We start from the raw sequence: 24,061 nt of genomic DNA, 5'->3' as shown, positions 1-24,061 counted from the left end.
ACCTGAGGTCTTAACAGTTAAAGGCCCACCTCGAACCACCCCTCTAGCAGTCTAAACTGGGTTAGAAATATAACTGATGGGTCACAGGTAGCCGTGGGCATTCTGGGTATACATGCCCCGTGACCTGGTATAGATGCCATTAGTCCCTGGATCTCACAAGTGTAATTTTAATTCTACCGGTTTCCAGCTTGGCGCTAGTAAATCCTAATGTTAAGACCTCAGGTTTGTTAGTTATGAAAAATACAAATTAGTTACAAATTTGGTATATATGCAATAATAGCATAATACCAGGATATTGCACTAACACCACACAGTGACCTAGATACAGTAACTGATCAGAATATGAGTGAATGCGTGAACTGCGTCTTTCCACCGATTGAACCGGACAAGTTGATGGGTACTGTCACGCAAACGAAGAGAACAAGGCATGAACCGACCTCCAGCTTACTTGGGGCGCGTGCAAGATGTTCCCCTCACGCATAAGTTGTCAACATTGTATTCCAAACTTAACGTAAATTGAAACGTGCTAAAATCTATGGTCAAATAGATCAATGTAAATTGAAACGTGCTAAAATCTACGGTCAAATAGAGCCTAGTTTCACCAATGAAAATTAAAATAAATACGCTACATTTTTTTAGAAATAATTTTTCTGTTCTGTTTAACATGCACGTTATTCATTTTCTACATTTTCATTCAAATAAATAAATCATAAATATCCTATCCCAAAATTCCTGTATCTTTAAAACTCAAAGCAAAACACTTTTTTCAGACATTTCTAGGCTCTTCCACAGACTTTTCCTACATCCCAAGAAGACATAGTAGAGCGCCTCAGTGGCGTGGTTGGTTTGGTGTTTGCTACTCACCTTGGTGGTTGCGGGTTCGATTCTCGGCCATTCCATTGAGGAGTGAGAGATGTGTATTTCTGGTGATAGAAGTTCACTCTCGACGTGGTTCGGAAGTCACGTAAAACCGTTGGTCCCGTTGCTGAATAACCACTGGTTCCATGCGACGTATAAACACCATACAAACAAACAAAAACCCAAGAAGACGTAGAAGAAGAAGAAGAAGAAGAACAACAACAACAAGAAAGTAGTTTATAGGCCTTAATCCCCGAGTAAGCAAAGAAGATTCTGTCTGAGAACAACTGGGAAGAGTTTCTCCCAAGCAAAGAGAAAGTCCCCACAAGACTTTTTTCTTCAGTGAAAAGTAGAAAAGACGAAACACTCATCATAACTGAGATGTTTTACCACAAAATCAGTCAGTGTTTACAATAAGAGCAGATCACTGGGATAAGAGACTAGAATGGACGGGCTTCGGTGATCAGACGCTGGACTAGATTGAGAGTTACCTCACAAAGGGCAAATTTTGAAGTACGTACAAGTCGGAGATTGTAAACCTTTCATAAAAATAACATTTTTAGTATATCCACCATCAACTTATCGCGGATTATCTAAAAACGCGGAGTTAAATTAAGGTTTTTCCAAGCAATGCACAGTTCCACCTGGTTGTGGACAATGCTATTTGTTAACAGCTTAAACAGGGGACAGGATGAAGGTATATTGATAGGGTCAGAAGGAAGCCTTAACAAGCGTGGTATTAAAATGTGGAAGTATGAAAAGTGATATGGAATTGTAAATAGGACAAACAGCCGAGGACCTTTGGACAACTCGTTGTTGAACATCACACTGTGACAGACATACAGAGTGTATTAAATGTTGTGGAATTTGGACACTATCACCCACAAAGGAAAAAGAGGCAGTGAAGCTTGAGAGAACAGAGTTGAGAATGCTGAGGTGGAGGATGGGAATATCGCTGCTTGAGAGAATGGAAAATGATGAAGTAATAAGAAGGGCAGGCTTAGTCAAGATTACAGGGGTGATAAGAGAGTTGTGTGGGTATGCATGGATGACGAGGAGGGAGTGAAGAAGGCTTGGGAGGAGGAACCTGTTAGAGGAAGAAGATCAAGAGGGAGGCAGAGAATTCGATGGCGATGTCAAGTGAAGGAAGATGGAGAGAAGAGGTTTGGTGGAGGATGATGCCTTTGATAGAAGGCAGTGGAGGAGGCGCATCAGGCAACTGACCCCTTGATATAAGGATAACGGTGGGAAAGAAGAACAAGACCCATAAAATGTAGCCTTCAGAAACAAGGGAAAACACAGGTGAAAATATGTTGATAAGATACCAAACAGTTTAAGACTTCTGCAGCTGAAATGTGCCATCCAAATCGTGACTACACATAAAGCACTGGCATGTCAAGATTAATGGGGACATGGTGGAATACACATCTTAGACAAAGATACTGCATACAGACACCCACACTAATGAATAATGTTGCATCTACAATTAATAAGATGGTGGGGAAAAGAGAAAGCATTTCAGTGTGGACGCTGCCTATGGCAAGCCATGCAGAGCACTCTGTAGGTCCTAGTAGTGACTATAGTAGATTCACATCAACTGTGCATCCGATGTCTAGGCCAGTCCCTTATGACATTCCTGATTGGCTGTTGATAAGCCAATCACAGGGCTGGAAACTCTCAGTCTCTCTCGAGAGTTCACATGGGCAGGATGTATGTTCCACATCTCCTGAGGTATACGTCTTTCAAAAGTATCCCTCAGGAGAGGTGGAGCATAGATCCTGCCTATGTGAGCTCTCGAGAGAGACTGAGAGTTTCCAGCCCTGTGATTGGCTTATCAACAGCCAATCAGGAACGTCGTGAGGGACCGGCCTAGACATCGGATGTACGGTTGATGTGAACCTACTATAGTAATGTGTGGCGAGAACATTTCAGAATGACACATAAGTAGTGTAAAAGAAGTGGCATGAGGACATAGATTAAAGAATTTGGAGTAGTTACAGCAATCTTTTTGGGTTCTTTACCAAATGATGGGCATATTGTGGTCTCAGTTTGCAAATTTATTTTGAAATACACCAGAAATGCTGCTTGCTAGAAGTTTTGACGCCCTGTTCTGATGCAGACATTGTTGTCAATCCTCTGAAGAAAATGTGGAAAACAGGTGATGTATGGCAAGAATTAATGGGACCAAAAATAAAGAAATGCTAAAGCAGGTTTGAATCCCCTGAGACTAAGCTTGAAACTTATCTGTTGCCTGATTCTTCGGCTTTTAAGAATTCATGACTTGATAAAGATGCAATTGGCAGTAGAAGAAACAAAGCAATATAGGAGCAAATCACACCAACTTAAGTTTCCTGTGTTACTTTAGGTGAAGGAAAGAACTTCGACAGATTTTAGAACAAGAAATGAAATTGTGAATGGTTACATTGATGACATTGACTCAGAATGTGAACTCTTTGAAAACGTAATCTGTTAACATTGGCGTTGTCCCCCTTTTAGAAGCCATTTTTTGATGAAGGCAATAATAGACTACTCTGAACTTCTTTGAGATTTCTGTGTTGGACAGCACTTCACACAGGCTTTGAACGAACACAGTTCCTTTGTCTTTAGATCGTAGCGCTTTCACGCCTTCATGACTCGCGTGTACGACCACAGTGTCCACGAGGGCTTCGAATTTCCTGTTGCGTTCGTCGTGCATGTAAATTTCTATGTCGCAACCACGACAGAAATTTGCGAAGAAGATCTTGGGCTTCCCCTTGAGGGCTGGGCATTTGGAGTTGGTAAAGGCTCTCTTGATGTCACTGAGGTTTGCCGTTTCCTTGTCACTGCAAATGAAAGTGTCAATGGCCTCTCCGTGGCTGAGGATGAAGACGATGAGCGCACGGGCGTCTGCCAGGGTTTTGTCGCTTTGAATTTTGGTGATCTTACTGTATAACCTGTCCTTCGTGAAATCTTCGTCAATGGAGACCTCGTAACCCAGCCTTTGGAACGTCTCCTTGATATTTTTTGTGTCGGCCTCAGCACCCGGTCTGTCCTTCAACACATTAAACACAAAGACCCGCCCCTTGGATGCATAGTTATTGCTGTACTCGAATTTGGACACGCTGACCTTGAAGTCTTTTTCTTGCTGGAGCACTGGGTAGCAGCATGCTTCCACCTATGAAAAATAAGAACGTCAAGAAATCGGCGCATCTGCATTTTGATTCGGAATTTTTCTGAGGCTGCTGGCTGGCTTTGCCATAATTGCCGCAGAAAGGAAGTCTTAGCTCCTTGGGTTATCTCATAAGTGATTTGGTAAATTGTGCACCATGAATTTGATGTTTTTCAATGATGGAAAATTAATTTTTCGGTCATTACCACTCTATTTTCGTCATCGCGATGATGAAAATAGAATGTAAAAAGCTCATTTTCTATCATAAAACAGTGTCAAATTCACGGTACCCAATTTACCCTTTTGTGAAAGTGTCAATTCTAAGCTTACGCCATACTAATATATATAAGGGAATAGTGTTACAGTAGTAATATTCAACTTTCAGTAGCAACACTAATATTATTGTTATCTGTATAAACAAAAAAAAGGGGCCTGAGTTCTGGGCTTTCCTACAGAACTTCTATATGACTTCTTGGGGCTGGTGATGCCTCCTGCATTGTTGACAAATATACAATATTAGAAAAGTGAGTGCTGTTCTTGGTATCCGAAAACTTAGACACCTCCCAAATTACCAATATTCAACTTAACTATAGTTTCGTGCGTTTATTCTTTACATACAGTACTTTATGTATATCGGGAGCTGTGTTTGATGTGGGGCGTTCCCCTGAGCTACGGTCAGAGTCAGAAATCTTGATGTATGATTTTGTTACTACACATATACAGGCAATCCTCGGGTTACGACGGGGGTTCCGTTCTTGAGACGCGTTGTAACCCGAAAATCGTCGTAAGCTGGAACATTGTCAAAAATCCTAAGAAAACCTTACTTTTAATGATTTGGGTGCATTGAAAACTATATGAACTGCACTCTTATTGCATTTTTCATCAAAAAAACCTTCAAGTATTGATTATTATGCATCTTTGGTGTTATATTTCTTCTGCCAGACGAGCGTTGTAGGCGTCGTAACCCTGGAACATGCATCGTAACCTTGGAAATAATTTCTGATGATAATTGAAAAGCGCCTTAACCTCGGAACATTGTAAGCCGAGCCCGTCGTAACCCGGGGACTGCCTGTATGTGCATGTGTGGTTACTATTCAAAATACAGTGTGGAAACACCACACATCCTAGTCTATAGTAAAGGGCCTTTGAATACCAATTAGATGTACAGTGAAAGGACTGAAGAACTTTGGTATGATATTTTGTAGCAGACGACAGTCAACTGAATGCATAAAAGGAAGTTTAAGATTTATAAAAATAAACGTAATGAAATGTCGTCAGATGGAAATGCGAAGTAAACCAGGTACACTGATTGTTCTCACGCTTTTAGTAGCATCACTTATTTTATCGCTATCTGTATAATCATTTTGTTACGACTAAAAAGCATTTTGGATTTTTAAGTATATTGTGAGTCCCAGTCATCGTCATCTGACCTCACAACTAATGGATGCCACTATGGTTCCTGTTTTGATTCTTGGTACCCATTTATTTGCAAACCCTTTCACAATGATACCCTCGCCCAGAGGATACTACGCAGACCTGATGCCATCTACGCATACACGTGTCAGATTGGGCGCTTCCCTCTAGAACTTTCATTCTTTGATGATGGCCAGAAGACTGCAAAGAATACTGAGGGGGATGGGGGGGAGGAGGGGAAGCTATTTGGTGACTTACTTGTCATTCAGGAGAACGGAAAGAAAGAAAACCCTCATGTAAGCCTTTTAGAGGCTGTGACACGTAGGTAGGACGTGTCTGTCCACTCAGTGTAACGGTGATTGCTTCAGGCTGACAGATCTAAGCAATTTTAAACTTGAGAAAAACTGAGGACAGATTGATAACAATGTGCAGATTGCTCAGATATGGAGCTCAAAATGTCTTTTGGAGCTTAGAAATAGGCGTGGAGCTAGCACCCACATCGAAAAAGTGCAGACATATATTAGAAAACTAAAGTGAACAACAGTACGTAGGTTACACAGCTCGCTGTCTGATGACTTGGTATTCCCCTCCCAATTCTTTGGTACCTAGAAAGTCTACCATATGTTGTTAGTTTCTGTATTAAGATCGTCTACATGTATTTTTGTAGGCTTATTAAGGGTTCAGTGAACCTTGTGAGACAATTCCAACATTTTAGTGGCAGATTTTCTTCAAATAAGATCAACTTCAGTGAGGAAACGAGTAACGTCACTTTTGACTGAGAGGTAAGAAGAGCACGGAACAAGCCAGTACAGTACTTTGACCTTGGCAACTGCCACTTTTATTTGAAACAACCACTTCCTGGCGTCCTTTGTACAGTCAAGTCAGAAATAGCAGTATTACCCATTTATAGTTCAGAGGCTTCTTTTAGAAATGAATACATTACCATAGCAAAAATATCATTACAGATGTTTCTCATAACAGATTTTTGCGTCTTTGTTAAGACAACCTCTCTGGGCTTCAAATAGAATATCACTGATTAATTTCTGAGCAATCATACTCTTTTCCTTTGGTAATTTCTTTAGTTTGTTAGCAAAGTCCATGGCCAATAAGAAGCAGTCTGTAGCTGAAGATGTGTCTGTTGTATTCTCCCATTCATCCTCTGAAGAAGAATCGGAATTTGAACCTAATTTGTCGATTTGAGTCTCGTGCAGTCTCGATGGTTTCCAACTTCCTTTGAGGCTAGATTCAGGTTTGGGCAGCTGCCACAGGCGACAGGAGGAGTCAGAGACCTGAAAAGAAATGTGACAAACTGACGAAATACACGATTTTCTATCTCTCTTTCTATCTCTATCTAGTCTGTCTACTTAGGGATATACACATGCTCATCCAAGTCAAGTTGAAAATATTATTTCACGTTCACGGAAGTGTGCTTTTATTGTGTTACAAAGAGGCGTCTGCTTATACTACTCAAGTCATGGGGATGGAAAAAAAATGCATGAAATTTCGAGGTCAATTGTACTAAAAAGTCAAATATCTCTGCACTGGATTCACCTGATCTTGAACATTTATCAAGCCATATTATTTGGTGGAGATTCGGTACATCATCCATATACTGTTGACTGGATACTTTCTAAATCATTGCCTCTTGAGTGTGTTCTTTTTAAATGAAGCCAGTCAAGCTGGCGTCATCCGACATGAATTGCCAGGTGACCTCGGTTCTTCTTGTGAAGATTAAGCTGTCCTTATCTCAACAGGGCCTTTCTGGAACCAGTATTTGCATGAATTTCACCTCTTGCATACTGAAGACCAGGATTCAGAACTGCCTCTTTCAGCCATGTCTGAGATCTGATATAATACACTTACTGTCGCTGAATTTTTCTTTCTAGGGAAAGTATTCCTGATGTCCTTCAGTTTCAACACGGTCAAATCTCTTTTTTTCAAATGATGGCGTCTGTTGGGGCCTTTTTCCTGTCTTACTAGTGAATGTGGGACCTAAACAGAACTTTTGTTGTCACTCCTGGCTTCTTGGTATTTCAAAGGTATTCTACATTCTGTCAAAAATTGCTCTTGGACTACATTATGTACCTAAGCCTTTGCATCTGTCCCCTTCTGCATCTGTCCCCTTCTGATATCCAGTGGTGTTCCTTAGGGTCCGGTTCTTATCCCACTTGCCTTCTCTCATGCACTTAGAAGTAGAACAGACACTGTGGTGTGGCATTTTACGAACTAGCAGTGGATAGTTTGGTCTGGCTCAGTGCTTCCAGGAACAACCGAACAATGAAATTTAGCTTTAGTCACAACTTCCCACATCACAGGTGTTCAAATTCACAACTTGATACACTGCCACAAATACTAGTTGTCTTCAAATAACGTGGACTTTGCTCTCGTATCTGTATATGGTTAAGAGGCCAGTGTGTCTTCCCTCATGGCAACTTCTTGTCTCTGTCCTGTTGAGGAGAGAAATGGCCTCTCGTCCCAAGAAGTACTGAAACTCTCGTCCTAAGAGGTACTGAAACCCCAATTCATCATACTAAGATTATTGAAGTGCAACTGCATAAAGGGGAACACTTCCATCTCATATTGTTCTTTCCCTTCTTCTTCTTGCTTTTCTTCGAGACTGATAGCTTCTCCTTCTTCTTCTTCCTGTTTCTGGCTTTTCTCAGGTCTGTGTGTGTGTGTGTGTCAGCGTTCAACGTAATGCATCAAGAAAGGTCGCTCTCAAAAGGAAAAAGGTAAAATTAGGTCAGTCGAAATGCTTCAAATCAGTAACTCTGGTAACAATGAATGAATGACAGAACACGCCAGGGGCTGATTGATCTTGAATTCTGTAGTAGGGCTGTTCATCTCTCTCTCTCTCTCAAAGGATTACTTAAAGTACACACGGACAATCAATTTTATTTGTCAATTGTGCACATAAATACGCTTATATGTATAGACGAACAGAAAACATTGACACTTTTTTGCAGAGGCGTAAAAGAAGAAGCTCTTTGTCCAGGAACTAAAGATTCTTTGCAGCGTCCCTTCTGCAACCCCTATCTGCAACCCCTTTCATCGCTTTTACTGTACCTCCGTTCGTATTCTCTTTCCTCAACCCTTTCCTAACAATCAATTCATAGTTCAAAACTGCGAGGTTGTCCTGTTACGCCTTTCAAACCTTCTTACTGTCAGTTTTGGTTTCAGCACTGAATGACCTCATAGGCCCAAATTCTATATTCTCTTCTCTATCTGGTTTCACCAAACCAGAAAAGGGTATTATTGGTCTCCATTCCACAGAGATGTCACGACTTGTGTCCTATCTAGATTATCCGCAGAAGATTATATTTTCGAGTCTTTCAGCGTGGTCGTATATTATAAGGATTAGGTTTTTATTTACGTTGCTAGGAACCAATTGGTTACTTAGCAAAAGGACCTACAGCTTATTTTGGGATCTGAACCACATTTTATTGAGAAATGAGTTTCTAATCACCAGAACTACGTTCCTCTGATTCTACGCTGGCTGTAGCCGGGGGCGAACTCGGGCTATCAGATGGGCAGGAGAGTACGCAACCGACTCGTCCAGCGAGGAACTTGCTTGTTTGTTTGTATGGTATTTTTACGTTGCATGGAACCAATGGTTATTCAGCAATGGGACCAATGGCTTTACGTGACTTCCGAACCACGTCAAGAGTGAACTTCTAACACTAGAAATACATATCTGACCCCTCAGTGGAATGCCCGAGAATCGAACTTGCGGCCACCAAGGTGGCAGGCCAAGACCTAACCGACCGTGCCACTGAGGGACTTGAATGCTTTTATTTTATGTTTACTGCCCCATATCTGTAGCTTATCCATTTTCTAAACTAGGGTTATGTACTTATTTACAGTATGTATTCATTTTTATTCCTCTATTTTTCCACTTTCTGACATCTGGTGGTGTAGGAGGTCGCTTGGATCTGCTCATGAACCTTTTGTGATTCACTTATAAGGATCTTTCCTAGAGAATGACCCCCAAAGGGTATTCGGATGTCGTTTTCTATGACTAAAATTTCTTTGGGTGGTCATTATCTGTGTGATATTTAGACGTTTATGTCTTTACAGTTATCTTCAATGGGCTTGTACTAAACTCGTCGCAAAGGTGGATACATGCGGGTTAAATTTAGCCCGTTTGGGGCCACTATCTAGGAATGATCCCAGAAAACTGTGGGAATACTGCAGGAGACTAGCCTTGAGAGGGGCTAACTGTGTTAACCTGGGAAGCGCTGGTCGTCAAAGCTAGTAACAACCCTCAGTAACAGGAAAGTAAAAGTAAAGTAGAAGTTGTTAACGCAAGTGGTGATGAGAAAGTACATCAGTATAGAATGACTTGAAGTATTTACCGCAGAGAAGGGTAATGTTTCAAGGACTGAAACAAACACTCGATTTAGTTAAATCCTAAAGAAAACGACACTTAAGACGACAGAAGTAGCTAGGAAAGAAAGTAACAGTAAAAAAATGGGGTTAATACTAAATAGAATAACTACTAGGCACTACAGCCATTCCAAGTTCAATAGCTTCGCACCTAACTGCCTTTGTGGATGAGCGCTTACTACGATTACCAGGAAAGGAACCAACCACAGGAAGCAAGCAAGAGGCAAATGAAGAACAATGCAGACAGACAGACAGACAGACACACACACATACACTCACCTTGGCCCTGTGCTTGTTGCTGCGAAGATGACCAGCTAATCTTCTGTACTGCCTCAGTGACAGCAGGCAGACTTTGCACCAATACGGCGACATGGGGTGAGTCAACGTGTCGTCCTGAAGGATGCCATCACGCAGGGCTTTCGATACCAGTCGTTCGTCTTCATCGTCTTCGTCATCATCGCAGGAATCGGAATCAGAGGGAGAGGAACTGTAGGACTCCGAGCCACAGGAATCGGAACCAGAGGAATCTGACGTCTGGACGGAACAGAAAATTAGACCGAGTGGGAGCTTTATTCGTGGCTCCCTGAGAGAGCCAGGCTGCGTTCCAGTCTACAATTTTAAACGTACTGAGCTTTATAATATTTATTATTTTATTTAATACTACATCAGACTATTTACTACACACTTTCATTTTAACTTGACTCCTGCCTGTCTGTTTGGGTCCAATCTTATATAACTCAATTTTCGACCTGTTCCCTTCATCCGATGGACTTGAAATTTTGCATGGTTGCTCAATCCCGGTGACTATACAACCTTAATGATCAGCAAGTCAGCAGTGCCCTCTAGTGCCCCTACAACAGTGGTTCTTAGCCTTTTTTAGTACCTGTACCCCTTGATATCCCAGAAAGTTTTTGCGTACCCCCTGTCCAATAAAAAGACAATATACAAACCTATGAAAATATACATTAATAAATATACAGTACCATTGCACTGGCTATCCTGTCTCATGCCCCCAGGTTTCGTACAGGTACCCCAGGTTAAGAACCACTGCCCTACAGTGACCTCACCCTGTATCTCAGGATTTGTATGGAACTGGATTTCTAAAGCCTCCTTCGGCACAAAAAGATATCATGTTCCATTTCTTTAGCTACAATCATGAATTGGTTGCAATTTCTGTCAAAACTGAGACATATAAAACTGTGAAAATTTAAAGATGCTTTCATTAAAATGCACTAACAAGTCAAAGATGCACCAGGGTTTTCTTCTAACAATTAATCCTGTCTACAAAAATGAAAGTCCAGGCTCCAAACATGGAAGTAAATGCTACCAGAAAAAAACATATATATTTCTTTTCTTGTAGCATTTCCCTCCATGTTTGGCTCCCACGAATTTTATTTTTGTAGACACGATTAATTATTAAAAAATCCTGGTGTCTCAAAATTTATTTTTTTACTTTTTAATGCATGTTTCAAACAATTTTCTATATTCTCTTTATTCCAATCTCACCTCTCCATTGCATCTCTGGTCGTCTTTCCCTCCGGCACACAGGTTCTTTTTCACGAGCTGGAATGGGGAAAAAATATCATTTGTTTCTTGAAATACATTTGTTTACATGTTTCTTTTGCTGGTAGTGAGCATCTATCAGGATAAAGGGTAAGTAACGACGATTAGAGTTTCAGGGGTTAAATCCAAATAGCAAAATAGTCAGGGTCGTATTAAGATCCTTTGGGACCTTAGGTTAAGGATCAAGAAGGGGCTGCATTACAGGCTACCCACACTCTGTCCTTGAGCCAAATCCTCTTGTCCAGGAGTGAAATGAAGTGCACTAAGTGCGGTGTGTTTGCTTGTTTTAAAGGAAATTACTCTGCACTTATCAAACCAACCCAGTTATGTGTTTGGCACCAAAAGGTTTAGTTGTTCACCAGAGGTGAGTTAAAGGTTTCCCAATGCCACTTAGAAATGATACAAAGGCTACAGAGAAAAACAGTTACTAGAGTCTTTGGTTTCCGAGATGTCTTACTCTTGCCGAGACACTACAGTACTAGCCAGAGATTGTCGAGCTACTGTAAAAACTCCATATAAAACTCCTGTAAAAGTTACATCTGGAGCCGAGTCCATTTAGGGTCGTTTAACAAGATTCTTTTTGTTTGAACTGAATCATTAGTCGTACCAAAAGTTATTGCTCGGCAATACAAGGGCATACTTGTATTGCCGAGATAGGATTCTCGGAACAATGCCCTTTGCCATGCACTTTCATTACCGAAGACCCACGCTGTTCTGTGGATTGGGGCAGTAATCACACTTAGCGTCATTCTTCTACCCCTATACTACCTTTTGTCAAAAAAAAAAAAATTAAATAAATAAATACAGTAAATCTAACAAAAGCTAGACTAGAAGTGCCGTTTGATTATGTTATATTGGGCAACATTGCTAATTTTCTGAAGAACATAAAATACGAACCTTTCCATTGTGCTTCTTGCTGGAGAGATGAGCACTGAGCTTTCCAAAGGTCTTCAGTGTCTGGTTGCAGACACTGCACCAGAATGGGCCTTTGCTATCTTTGCCAGCACCCTCGTCTACCAGGATTCCATCTGCGAAAGCCTTCTCCACAGGATTTGCTCTGTCGTAATGCCTGCTCGACCCGTGTTTCTAAATCAATGGAAGGCAATTTGAAAGAAGCAGCACATTCAGACACATGCACATTAAAATGAACTTGTGTGGATTGCTGGTTGGTTTATGCTCAGGCCAGAATATCAGAAGTCATGTGAGTCAAATAAATAATTTAATTCATTAAAATAATGCTTGGGAACAAAATAATGATGCACACTGAAATTACAGCCCCTAGTTCTTGCCAACAGAAGGCATTTGCTACCTACAGCTATTAAATAAAACGAACATGGCACCTTTACTTACAGAACTGTTACAGATGTTAACTCGTCCGTCACCATCTGGAGCTAATTTTGCCACCTGGAAGGAAGAGCACTCTCAGACCAGATTGTTAATGAAGACAAAAGCATTCTAGACATACTCACGGGTGTTGTGATTTGTCTTTAGAGTACACAATTATTATGTACCCACGCACATTCCTCCTGTGGATTTTAGCAACTGGATTAGTTAGTCAGAGTCAAGAGAAGCTGCAGCCTTTGAATGGAAGGGGAAGAAAGCTAGGAAGCTGATGCAACGAATGTCAGTATGAATAGTCAAAGAGTAGAAGTGACTAGTTTGGACAGTCTGCCTATGTGATACACAACGACAGGTTTGAAGACTTGGTAAAGACTGGTGGAATAGGTGAAGCAAAGATAACCGCAGCAGGGTCTTTGCAAACAGTGTGACAGAGGAATGTCTGTGGAAGCGAAACTTGGCATGAGGAGGGATCCTGGGCCCAAATCTCCATTATGGAGGTGAAGGGTGAATGATGAATGCAATTTAGAGAAAGGTGGAATCTCTTGAGATGAATACTTATGAGTGCTATGGCTGAAATTAGAAAGTTGAAGGGGGAGAGGTGTCGAACTACATGACTGTGATGTAAAGGACAGCAAATGCAGGATGATGAGCTATGTCATGTGAATAAAAAAAAAATAACAAAAGCAACTCTCTGAGGCTGACTTGCTTTCTTCCGCTCTTTCAGTACCTGCTTTTGGGGTCCCGGAGATGAGAGAAATTGTGGAATTGCGGTCCTGACGTCCGTCTGTGATGACGAGAAGAAAATTATAATTTTTTTCACTTTCAAGTCTATTAAAAAGTGGTTTGAAGTGGAAATTGATTCCACAGAATGCATTATCAAGTGAAGTTTTTACTCAAACGACGCTGTGCAACATCTTACTTCCGGAGATCTTGCGAATGTGACCCGTTAATTACCTTGCTCAGATGGGTCGGTGTCGAGAGATGAGCCCTCATCGTTTGCTTTGTCTTGAGATGCTTCTCGCAAGAACTGCAGTAATATGAATCTCCTGGGCTATCCGGTTCAAATACTACTCGAAGTCTGATAGCTCTCTCCAGGTCGTCGCTTGTCGTGGAGCCCTTGGGAGTGGCCTGCAGTGGGAGAATTAATGAAAAATTAACTAAAGCTTTCTAAATGGATACCAATGCCAAAGTTTGCAGCTAGTATTCTGATACTGGGTTGCAAGCCAGTGTATCAAGAGTGTGTTGAGAGCACCTACACACACACACACCGCTTTACACCTCTATCTTGCTCACGCTATTATTAAAGTCACTTGATCTTTCGAATAACTCACAACCAAGAGGAATTGTGACAACAGGTGGTTCTGAGAATTCTGGCCAGTGCAGAGTTTGAGTCAGACTTCCCTGTGGGTGTCAGTAACTCCCCAAGGTATAATAGGGGTTCGATATGACATTATATTTGTGGACAGATATGTTTGTGTGTCATATAAACCGATACAGCAATGTAGTCCTACATAAATCTGCACTGAATAATAGCAATGAGGCAAACATGGACAAGAAAAAACAAATCTTCACAAAATAGCTACCTGGAGAGATCTCACAGAAGTTGACTTGCCCGATGGTTCCTTTGGCATTACCTTTTGTATCTGTAAGGAGGATAATATCGTAAATACATATATATGAATAATTTTAACCTATCTTTTCATCACATACCAGAAATCAAAGATACGTTGACGATGAATAAAAAATCCTGGACTGTATTTATCTAGCAAAGTGAGTCATAAGAGTTGGAATTCTGTACAGGACATGAGTCAAGATTTGTAAAAAGCTTCTTATTATCCTCACATTCTTCATCATTTTAATTCTTCTTAAGCTGCATAGCTGTACTAGACAGTCAGTTCACCTCAACAGACTCGGTCTTGTTTTTCTATTGGTCACATTCAACATCAACGCCTTTAGGATTTCCACCGTGAGCTCCATAGACACTCCCAAGTCCTGCCCCAATCTTTTCCACACAAACTGAAACCTTCCTTGCATCATGTACTCCGTGGCTCACCTCTTCTTGCACCCTAATGTCATCTGCAGGATTTACTCCTAAAAGACTACACAAATCATATTTTTCCTGACTATCCTACAACTACTGCCCTACTCTTCAGATAACTTGTGTCACTCGATCCACAAAGCTTTCAAACAGCCAAGAAAACATAACATCATCCCAGACCCACTTTTACACCATGCAAACCTCTTCAAAAGAGACATGCCTGGCCTACTGTTTCTTTCACAATTAAGACACTCTTCTTCCTTATTTTTGCTTCTTTCACTTTGCAATTTCTCCTTTAAGGAAGTGACACTTTTAGCCTATTGATGGCCAAACTTTGCACCAAGAGCTCAGGAGAGATTTCTAACTATCAGCATACTGGTGCTTCTCTCGAGATTTTCATGGCTGCAGTTTAGCTACCTCACGGACCACTTTGTTTAACCCTTAGCGGCAAAGTGATCAAAGATGCCATAGATTGTGCTCCTTTCACCCAAATAGCCCTGTCAGTTTAATGTAGGAGAGAAAGTGTGTTTATGCATGTTCCAGGTAAATTCAGATGGGACTCGAAAGATTGCCAAACTAGTCAAATTTCTCTGGTATCAATATGATCACTTTTCCATGAATATAAAGTACTTCTTTGTCTGTATTTCTGTTATCCTGTTCGCTTGTTGGTTACTGCAAATCATGATTTTCAAGTGAAAGTGAAATATGTTGCAACCTTTCTTTTTATGAATGGGGGACCAAATTTTCTTGACACTTCGCATTTGCAACTCTTTTTGAGTGATTACTAAGAGCATGAGGGTATGGAGACAAGAGCCCATGAACAAAATACGCTATCAGATCAGGAAGGGCATACAGCTGCACAGCCTTCTTGTGAGAAAATACAGAATCAATGGTTACACTTCAACCATTGTCCCTACTTTGCTTGTGCCTCATATCACCTTTCCTGCACAACAGGCAGGCACTCTAGTCATTATCGATACCTCGCTCAGATGGGTCGGTGTCGAGAGATGAGCCCTCATCGTTTGCTTTGTCTTGAGAGGCTTCTCGCAAGAACTGCAGTAATATGAATCTCCTGGGCGTTTTGGTTCAATCACTACTCCAAGTCTGATAGCTCTCTCCAGGTCGTCACTTGTCACGGAGTCCTTGGAAATGTCCTGCAGCAGGGGGAGATTTAATGAAAAGTTATCTAACGCTTTTAAAATGGATACTAACTGTTGATAGCCAAGAACTACGAACTCCAAAGCTTGCAGCTAGTATGCTGTGTGGCTGGTGCACTCTTTCATTAGTTAGAATATTCTTTGAGTGTAATTTATTCCCCAAGGTAGAGGGGATTTGGTATTAAATTACATTTGTGAGTGTGTGTGTCACAAAACCAAGACAGCAATGTAGTCCTACATAAATCTGCACTGAATAATACAATGAGGCAAAAATAGACAAGAAAACACAAATCTTTACAAAATACCAACCTGGAGAGATCTCGCAGAAGTTGACTTGCCTGATGGTTCCCTTGGCATTGCCTTTTGTTGCTGTAAAGAGGATAATACGGTGTGTATGTATGGTATGATGTATGTATGTATGTATGTATATATTATATTAATATACGTTATATATACGTTATATATATATATATATATATATAGATATATATATATATATATATATATGTGTGTGTGTGTGTGTGTGTGAATAATTTCTCCATATCTTTTCATATGCACATAACAGAAATCAAAATAAACGTTGACAATGAATCTACAATTCTGGACAGTATTATCTAGCAAAGTGAGTCATAATAGTTGGAATTCTGCACATGACATGAGACAATATTTGTAAAAAGCTTCTAATTATCCTCACTTTCTTCATCATTTTAATTCTTCTTAAGCTGCATAGCTGTACTAGGCAGTCAGTTCACCTCAACAGACTCTGTCTTGTTTTTCTATTGGTCACATTCAACATCCACGCCCTCAGGATTTCCACTGTGAGCTCCACAGACACCCCCAAATCCTGCCCCAATCTTTTGCACACAACCTCAAACCTTCCTTGCTTCACGTACCCTGTGGCTTGCCTCTTCTTGCACGCTAGTTTCCATTTCACTTTTACAAACTTACTCTTCCACTCACTTGCTCAACTTGCTCCCCTTTTAAACACTTCCAACTCTTTCACTAATCCTAGAGTTTCTCTTCACTTTCCCAGTAAGTAGTGTATTATCTGCAAGCCTCAGCAACTCACAGCTCATTATTATCTTATCTGTTATCTTATCCTCCTGCAACTCACCTACATCTGCTGCCCCCGCATTTTGGTATGTCATGTCCCTCGATTATCCACAAAGCTAGCGAACAGTCAAGGAGACAGAACCTACCCTTGTCTCAGACCCATGCTTACACCATGCGACCTTCACAGCCCGGCACGCCTGGCCTATTTTTTCATACATTAAAAACTTCTTTTTTAGTTTTTTCTTTCATTCCGCAAGTATTGTCAGTAAGTGATTCCAAGTAGAGCTCCCAGAGTCCCGAATGAATTCGAAATGTTGACGCAAAGGTTTGTTTACCTGGACAGTTTTCCTCCTGGGAGCGCAGTCGTAGTCTATGGAGTTCTGTAAAAAAGAAATAATGTCACTAAATGTACGCCCAATGGCCTGTCCACACTCGCAGGTATGGCCGTCAGGCACTTACAGCTGTTTATATTTTCTCCCGCGCCCGCTAATGTGGAAAGGGCCTTAGATAAAACTACCCACGGAAGTCGGCTAATTACCAGGTACATAATTGCAACTGGGAGTTGAGCCTCGACAGTTGTTTTCCCTACCCTCCCAAAACATAACCTTGGTTAAGGATCCCTTCTCATTAACGAGAGGACCCCAGATCGATCCCGCAGGGGAAGTAGCCTTGAGTCTGGTTTCTGAACAATCCGTTGTGCCCTTATTGACTTCAGGTTTGAATCCTGTGCCGGTTGGTTTGTCAAAATTAGTAGGCCGCTGCCCGAGTAGAACAGGGTATGAGGCTAGCAACCGCATCGCAGAAAAAAAAATTACTGAGAACTGTGAGCCAGCATTTTGATTAATTGTGAACAATAAGGACTTGAAGTTTATTGTTATTATTATTTGTATATTTTGTTTGAATTATTATTATTGTTATTACTCTGATTATTATCGTTGTAGACTTTTTCTTTCTTCAATTTCTGTATTTAGCCTTCTGGGCCTGACTTCTGTAACCACGAAAAGTCCCTATAACTGGAAATTAATTATATGCAATGTTTTTTTTTCATTGTTATAATAATTTTTAGTTTCCATTTTCAGTATTATTACTGTCACTACCTTCATTGTGAATACTATTTTTTATACTTCTGGAAGTTTGTGGATTTTGCCGATTATCAATTTTTTCGCGTTATCTCATGTATCTAGATCAGAGGTTCTTAACAGGGTGTGTCCATACCCCTTGGGGGTATGAGAACCACATGCTGGGGGTATGGGAAGTGATCGCTGGATATTTGTACATATTTGAATTTAATGTCAGTGTATACACAGGTACATTTTGTAAATAAATAACTATAAAAAAAACTATAAATGCTTTTGATTTTCTTGTCTTTTCTATCCGTAAGTATTAGACCAAGTATACTGTCAACAAATAGGACTTAAGTGGAGTTAGCAAAGTAGGTATGGAACTATCTCGGGCAATCCACTGGGGTCTGGAATCGTCAAAATCTTAAGAACCCCCGATCTAGACGGCGTTGAGTTTTCTCCATGTATTTGTGGCCTTGAGCTGAAATAAAATTTATTATCATAAATTTTTTCCACCACGAATTAGACCTAAAAATCCCGAATTATCTCGTCGCTAGACGGACGCGGAACCACAGCGGGAATATATAATGACCCCTATATACCTTCGAATGGACGTTGGTTCTGAGGTGCGCCTTTATCGTGTCCTTAGACTTGAGAGCCTTTTCGCAGACGTTGCAGTAGAAGGTGGAGTCCCTTCTCGCCTCCACGACGCCTGCCTTGATCGCGCGATCCAGCGCCATCTGCGGAGTCTCTCCTCCTCCGTAGGCCTACACACGTGAAAACAAAATAGAGGTCAAGCAAAATGATATAACGAGTGGGCGGGATAGACAGACACACAGACAGTCAATCATTCTGAAAAGACAGAAAAAAAGCGGCAGAGCAGAAGGCTTGATAATATAAAGGTAAAAGAGACGGGTAGCAGCTATATAAAAGATCAAGTGGTTAAAATGAGATTACGAGAGAAACCAAGAGAGCGCTTTAGGTCTTCGTCTTGTTATCGCTTTTTTTTGTCGTCTTGTGAAAACAGGAAATGCTGTATATAGGCGTGAGTGACATAGTCATGATGTGTATGAACAGTGTGTACGCGTATGTAGTATGTATGTACGTACTTGTTCGCTCACGATGAGCAATCTTGGGAAAGCCCATCTAAAAGAAACCGAATGCGTTTTGGTTTGTGATGATGAATACAACTATTTATATAAAAAATAACTCTTCTAAGAAAACAACCACTGGATAAATCACTGTCTAGCCAAGAAAAAAATAAGAAGAAAAGCCAGAAAGGAAATATTCTGGCAACTTCAACTCACTGGGCGATCAATAGTTCTGGACTGTGGTATCACGTCACGTCAACACTCCCCATTTATACTACCGGGACCAATACATTAATGTAAAAAGCACAGTACATTTCCCGGGACGTTGATACCTAATGGTAGCCTACGGTCGATTTTATGTATTATATTATTATAATAATAATAATGAACAATATAAACCACCTCCGGAACCTTTAGGGAACTTTCAGGAACATCCAGACGGAACATACGAACGATTGGACGGACACATTGGTATATATGTCCCGAAAACATTAATCAAAAGAATATCACCATAACGGATCAGAAAACGAACAGTAGGTCTACGATTGTAAGTAAATGAGAGAGAGAGAGAGAGAGAGAGAGAGAGAGAGAGAGAGAGAGAGAGAGAGAGAGAGAGAGCATTGTCTGAATGGATAGATCTTACGAATCGATATTACTTAGTGGAACCCAGTAGTACGCCAGACGGTGAAGTTACACTTTTTCCTTCTTTCTTTCCCTTCAAGCAAAACCTCTCAAGAACTAATGGACGGAATTGGATTCAAATCTGCTGGATTTCCATTGCGTATCTCGCTCGAAATGAAGATGTTTGTTCGTGAAATGTTTGTGAAAAGGGTAGGTTCACACAGGGCGATTTTAACCGTCGAGTTTCTGATACACAGTCAGAATATATTGATAAGCTTGACCGCTAAAACCAAATTTTAATAAATATAATAAACACATTGTCTTCAATAAAACTTTATTATAATAAAGGACTCACGTTAATATTACGAGAAGTTTTTGTTCTGGGCAGATGGAATCCTCTTCAAGGTGTTGATCTTCGATATGTCTATCTTGAGTAGGTCCAACATAGACATTATAAAATAATGATAAAAAAGGTGAGAAGAAGAACAAGAAAACAAAAAAAACTTATAGAGCACTTACTGTTAGGTTGTTCTCTGATTTACTTGGCCATAAAATAAATATGCTGTAAATCTTACCAAGCAGTACTACATATTTTCAAATAAAATTAAAGTAAAACTAAAACATTGAGAAATGGATTATATACAACTGACGATCCAACCACTCACGGTCAAGCACAACGTTATCAGAAAGTTTGATCTTATCGGAAGGAGGTACGGGGAGGGGAAGCGGGGTGGGAGGGGGTTACTACATTACTCAAGGTTCCATGCGACGTTCCCTTATTCGGTCTCTAGCTGCAACCCCTTTCATTCTTTTTACCGTACCTCCGTTCATATTCTCTCCCATCTGACTTTCCATCCTCACCGAACAATTGATTCATAGTGCAAAGCCCCAAATCCTATGATCTGTTGTTTCCTAGAGACCAGAAGATTTAGAAATACCTAATACTTTTTTTATATATGTGTGTGCTATGACCCCTAGCTTGCTTCGAAGACTTATTCAAAGTCCATGCGATTTCAACAAACAAACCTCACAAGAGGTTGTCATCTCTTTATCAGATAGCGAGCCTCTGCTTTACTTCAGCAGTGCAGTTATCAATCACACACACACACACAAATATATATATATATATATATATATATATATATAGATATATATATATATATATATATATATAATATATATATTTTTTTTTTTTTTTTTTTTTTTTGTTTTTTTTTTTTTTTTTTTTTTTGGGGGGGGGAATTGTTACCAACTCTCTTGTATGGAAGTGAATTTGCGGATGGAGGTTGAATGTGTAGGTACAGAAGATGGACTTCTTGCACGTCACATGTGGCTTACGAATTATTGAAAGGGAAAGTTTGGAAGCTTCCTGCACAGGACTACAGGAGTTTCCGTTCTGTCATAGATGAAAGTGATCAGTAACCACAACGGAACAAGGAAACATTGACATTCCAAATCAATGGGAAGTTTAGTTGTAAGGGGAAAAATATTCCTTTAAATTATTAGTGATTTATTTAGGAATTGATTCATCATCCTCCTATAATATCTTTACTGTTGTAAGAGTGATTGGAACTGTGAAATGTTTTCGTTTTTTGTTGTGGACACGAGTGCGTGGCAGTGTAGCCAGTCCTTTTGTTTTGTTTTTCTGTCACTCTGAGTATGGGAACGCTGCCCTGAATCTTTCGTCTGCATTTTGGTAACACGTGACTAAAAGACCATGGAAGGATCACGAATGCTTTCATGAGAGGAGGACGTCAACCGGTCCATCCTTCATTTTGGCCATTTTACCAAATTGTTAATACAAATGATTATCTATCCCTTGCGAGGTGAGCTTTTAAAGTTGCAATATTACCGTTAGTTCATTAGTTGGAACAGATCACTATCATGAAAGAACAGTAGCAGACGAGAATTCAAGTGCACAGTTGCCTGCCCAGCCAAACATATTCAAACACCTTAACGTGGAAAATTTTCATTGCCGTGAAAGATGCTTCACGTTCATTAGTTGTCATGAGATTTTTCTGTGTTAGTTTGAGTTGTAACTTAGCGTTTGATAGGGTTGTAAGATGTAAAAAAAGTAGTTATAAGTGTTTTTTTTATATAAAGTTTGCAAATATCAGTGCCAAAGGGTACCACAAAGAGGCCGTCCTACAGAGCATCTTGGGGTTACCGCTACCTCTCTCAAGGAAATTTCCACTGCCGATCATGATCTTAGACTAGGCTATACAGTAATTTAAGAAGGCCTACCCTAGACTAATCCTGTTTGAATGAGGAATTATGACTTTTTGGTAAATATAGTTAGGCTGTACCTATGTATATAAATTCATGGAAAACTTAATTACAAAGGACTTAATCTGTACCCTCATTATACTAACCTAACTTTGTGGCCTATTGTAACCTAGTCAATGTGGCCTATTGTAACCTAGTCAAAAATCAGCCATGTAAACTTTGCATAGGTTATCCCTTAACATTTCTGAAGAAGCCTAGGCTAGACTATATCCTGTTAAAAGGCACCTTAGCCTAATTTTACCTCATTTTAGTTTTAAGTTTTTCTCAGAAATCTTTTAGGTAGCCTTATCCAATGACATATATTGTGCACAAACATTTAGTACTGTGTGGAGTAGGGTATCAAATGATTTACACCTTACTGTAAATTATTACTGTAAATTAATTGATTTCAGGGCTGCTCCACGTTTGATATTATCCTATTATGAAGGAAAAGCAATTCCATGATGTGTAATTGATATATTTTTTGAGGTCTCTCATATAAAGTTATTTTTTTTTAAACTACTCTTGTATTGATTTCTGGAAACCAAAAATTAAATCAAATGAATATTCCCAGGGATCTAGTCCAGGAGTTCTGAAGACTAGGTAAATTAACTATAGTCGATTCATTTAAGGTAGATTCTTGCGCCTACGAGACGTTTGTTTGACTACCTCTGATCGGCTGGTACCGTGAGGTAGGCCGCTTGCTCAGTCTCATTATTTTCTACTGTGGCTTAGAAAACTAGCAAAATTATGTTTATATTACTTCAATCAACTCACGCTTTGCTCAAGATAGGAAAATTTTGGTCATACCATAGGATTCGGTATTAATTGTACAACTAAGTCATCTTTTTCTGAAATCAATAAGATAAAACACAAAGGAATTACAACGAGTAAAAGTGAAAAGAGAAGCATTTAATTCTTTATACCTGTTTTTATTTATCATCGAATTTTGCATCATTAACGTGATTAAGATAAAATAAAACTTGTGTTTTCCTACAACAAATTCACCCTGAATACGCTGGTGCTTTCAGATTTTGGATGCGTGTAAAATGTGAGGAGAAAATGAAGAATATGTCTTATTATGTTGCATCAGTAAATGATTCAAGTTTGATGGTATTGCTGAGAGAATGAGATCTGCAAGGCGTCGTCGTTGCGTTTGTCGCCTCAGCGAGAGATTTGAGTTGCCAATTAGCGATATAAAAGGTTGCAGTTTCGACAATATTTACCACGTTATATTATTACATTTTCTGAAAATAAATACACAGAATTTCCATTATAACTGTCGAACATTTTAAATCCAATATCACATAGTATGTTTGGGCATATCTGATAAGGAAAAAAATAATAATCAGATGGATGCATCTGGTATCGTTAGCTCAGACCCATGCGGGCCGCGCGGAATTCAATCGAGCAAAGAAGTTGAACTCTGTGGAATGACGACTTCACACTCTTCAACGCAGCCTAAACTTTAATCAGGTTGTTTCAAGATATTGTTTCTAATTTTATTTTATGAATATATTTTCAAATGAAAGAGACATCAGAGACTTATTTGAGTGATATGAAATAATAGTCTCGGTAAGTAATAAACAACAAATAATTAAGAAAGATTTACTTCCTATCAGGCTGAGTCAAGTACGGCTGCAACATAATAAGACATATTCTTAATTTTCTCTTCACATATTACACGCATCCAAAATCTGAAAGTACCGCGTATTCAGGGTGATTTTATTGTATGAAAATACAAGTTTTGATTCATCTTGATCGTATGACTTATTAAAAATCCAATGATAAATAAAAACAGGTGTAAAGATTGAAACTTTTTCTCTTCACTTTTACTCGTATTCCTTTGTGTTTTATCTAATTGGTTTCAGGAAAAGCTTATTTAGTTGTACAATTAATACCGAATCCTTTGGTATGACCAAACTTTATTATCTTTTGGAGAACGTGAGATAAATGAAGAAATATAAACATACTGCATGTTTTCAAAGTCACAGACGAAAATATGACACAATGAGCAAGCGGCCTACATCCCGCGGTACCAGCCAATCAGAGGCTGCCAAACAAGT

The 24,061-nt window shown here is 39.8% G+C and overlaps 1 protein-coding gene across 14 annotated transcripts in view; it reads right to left on the bottom strand.

Annotated features, from left to right (window-relative positions):
* LOC135205712 (uncharacterized) overlaps positions 1–24,061 on the bottom strand; it is a 50,959-nt gene that overhangs the window by 15,608 nt on the left and 11,290 nt on the right. For 3 of the 14 annotated variants that reach the window (XM_064236775.1, XM_064236776.1, XM_064236778.1), the window contains exons 2-12: positions 18,621–18,785; positions 17,293–17,337; positions 16,214–16,273; positions 15,728–15,901; positions 14,293–14,352; positions 13,664–13,837; positions 13,437–13,493; positions 12,719–12,772; positions 12,266–12,454; positions 11,312–11,368; positions 10,085–10,339 (exon numbers count right to left, since the gene is read on the bottom strand). In XM_064236775.1, the coding sequence (XP_064092845.1) occupies positions 10,085–10,339; positions 11,312–11,368; positions 12,266–12,454; positions 12,719–12,772; positions 13,437–13,493; positions 13,664–13,837; positions 14,293–14,352; positions 15,728–15,901; positions 16,214–16,273; positions 17,293–17,337; positions 18,621–18,785 (1,290 nt within the window). The other 11 variants (XM_064236777.1, XM_064236786.1, XM_064236789.1 and 8 more) reach the window with 11 other exon arrangements.

Source organism: Macrobrachium nipponense, chromosome 24, assembly GCF_015104395.2.
Source record: "Macrobrachium nipponense isolate FS-2020 chromosome 24, ASM1510439v2, whole genome shotgun sequence".
In the NCBI taxonomy this organism is placed as follows: Eukaryota; Metazoa; Arthropoda; class Malacostraca; order Decapoda; family Palaemonidae; genus Macrobrachium; species Macrobrachium nipponense.
This window is presented reverse-complemented; position numbering and strand designations above follow the sequence as displayed.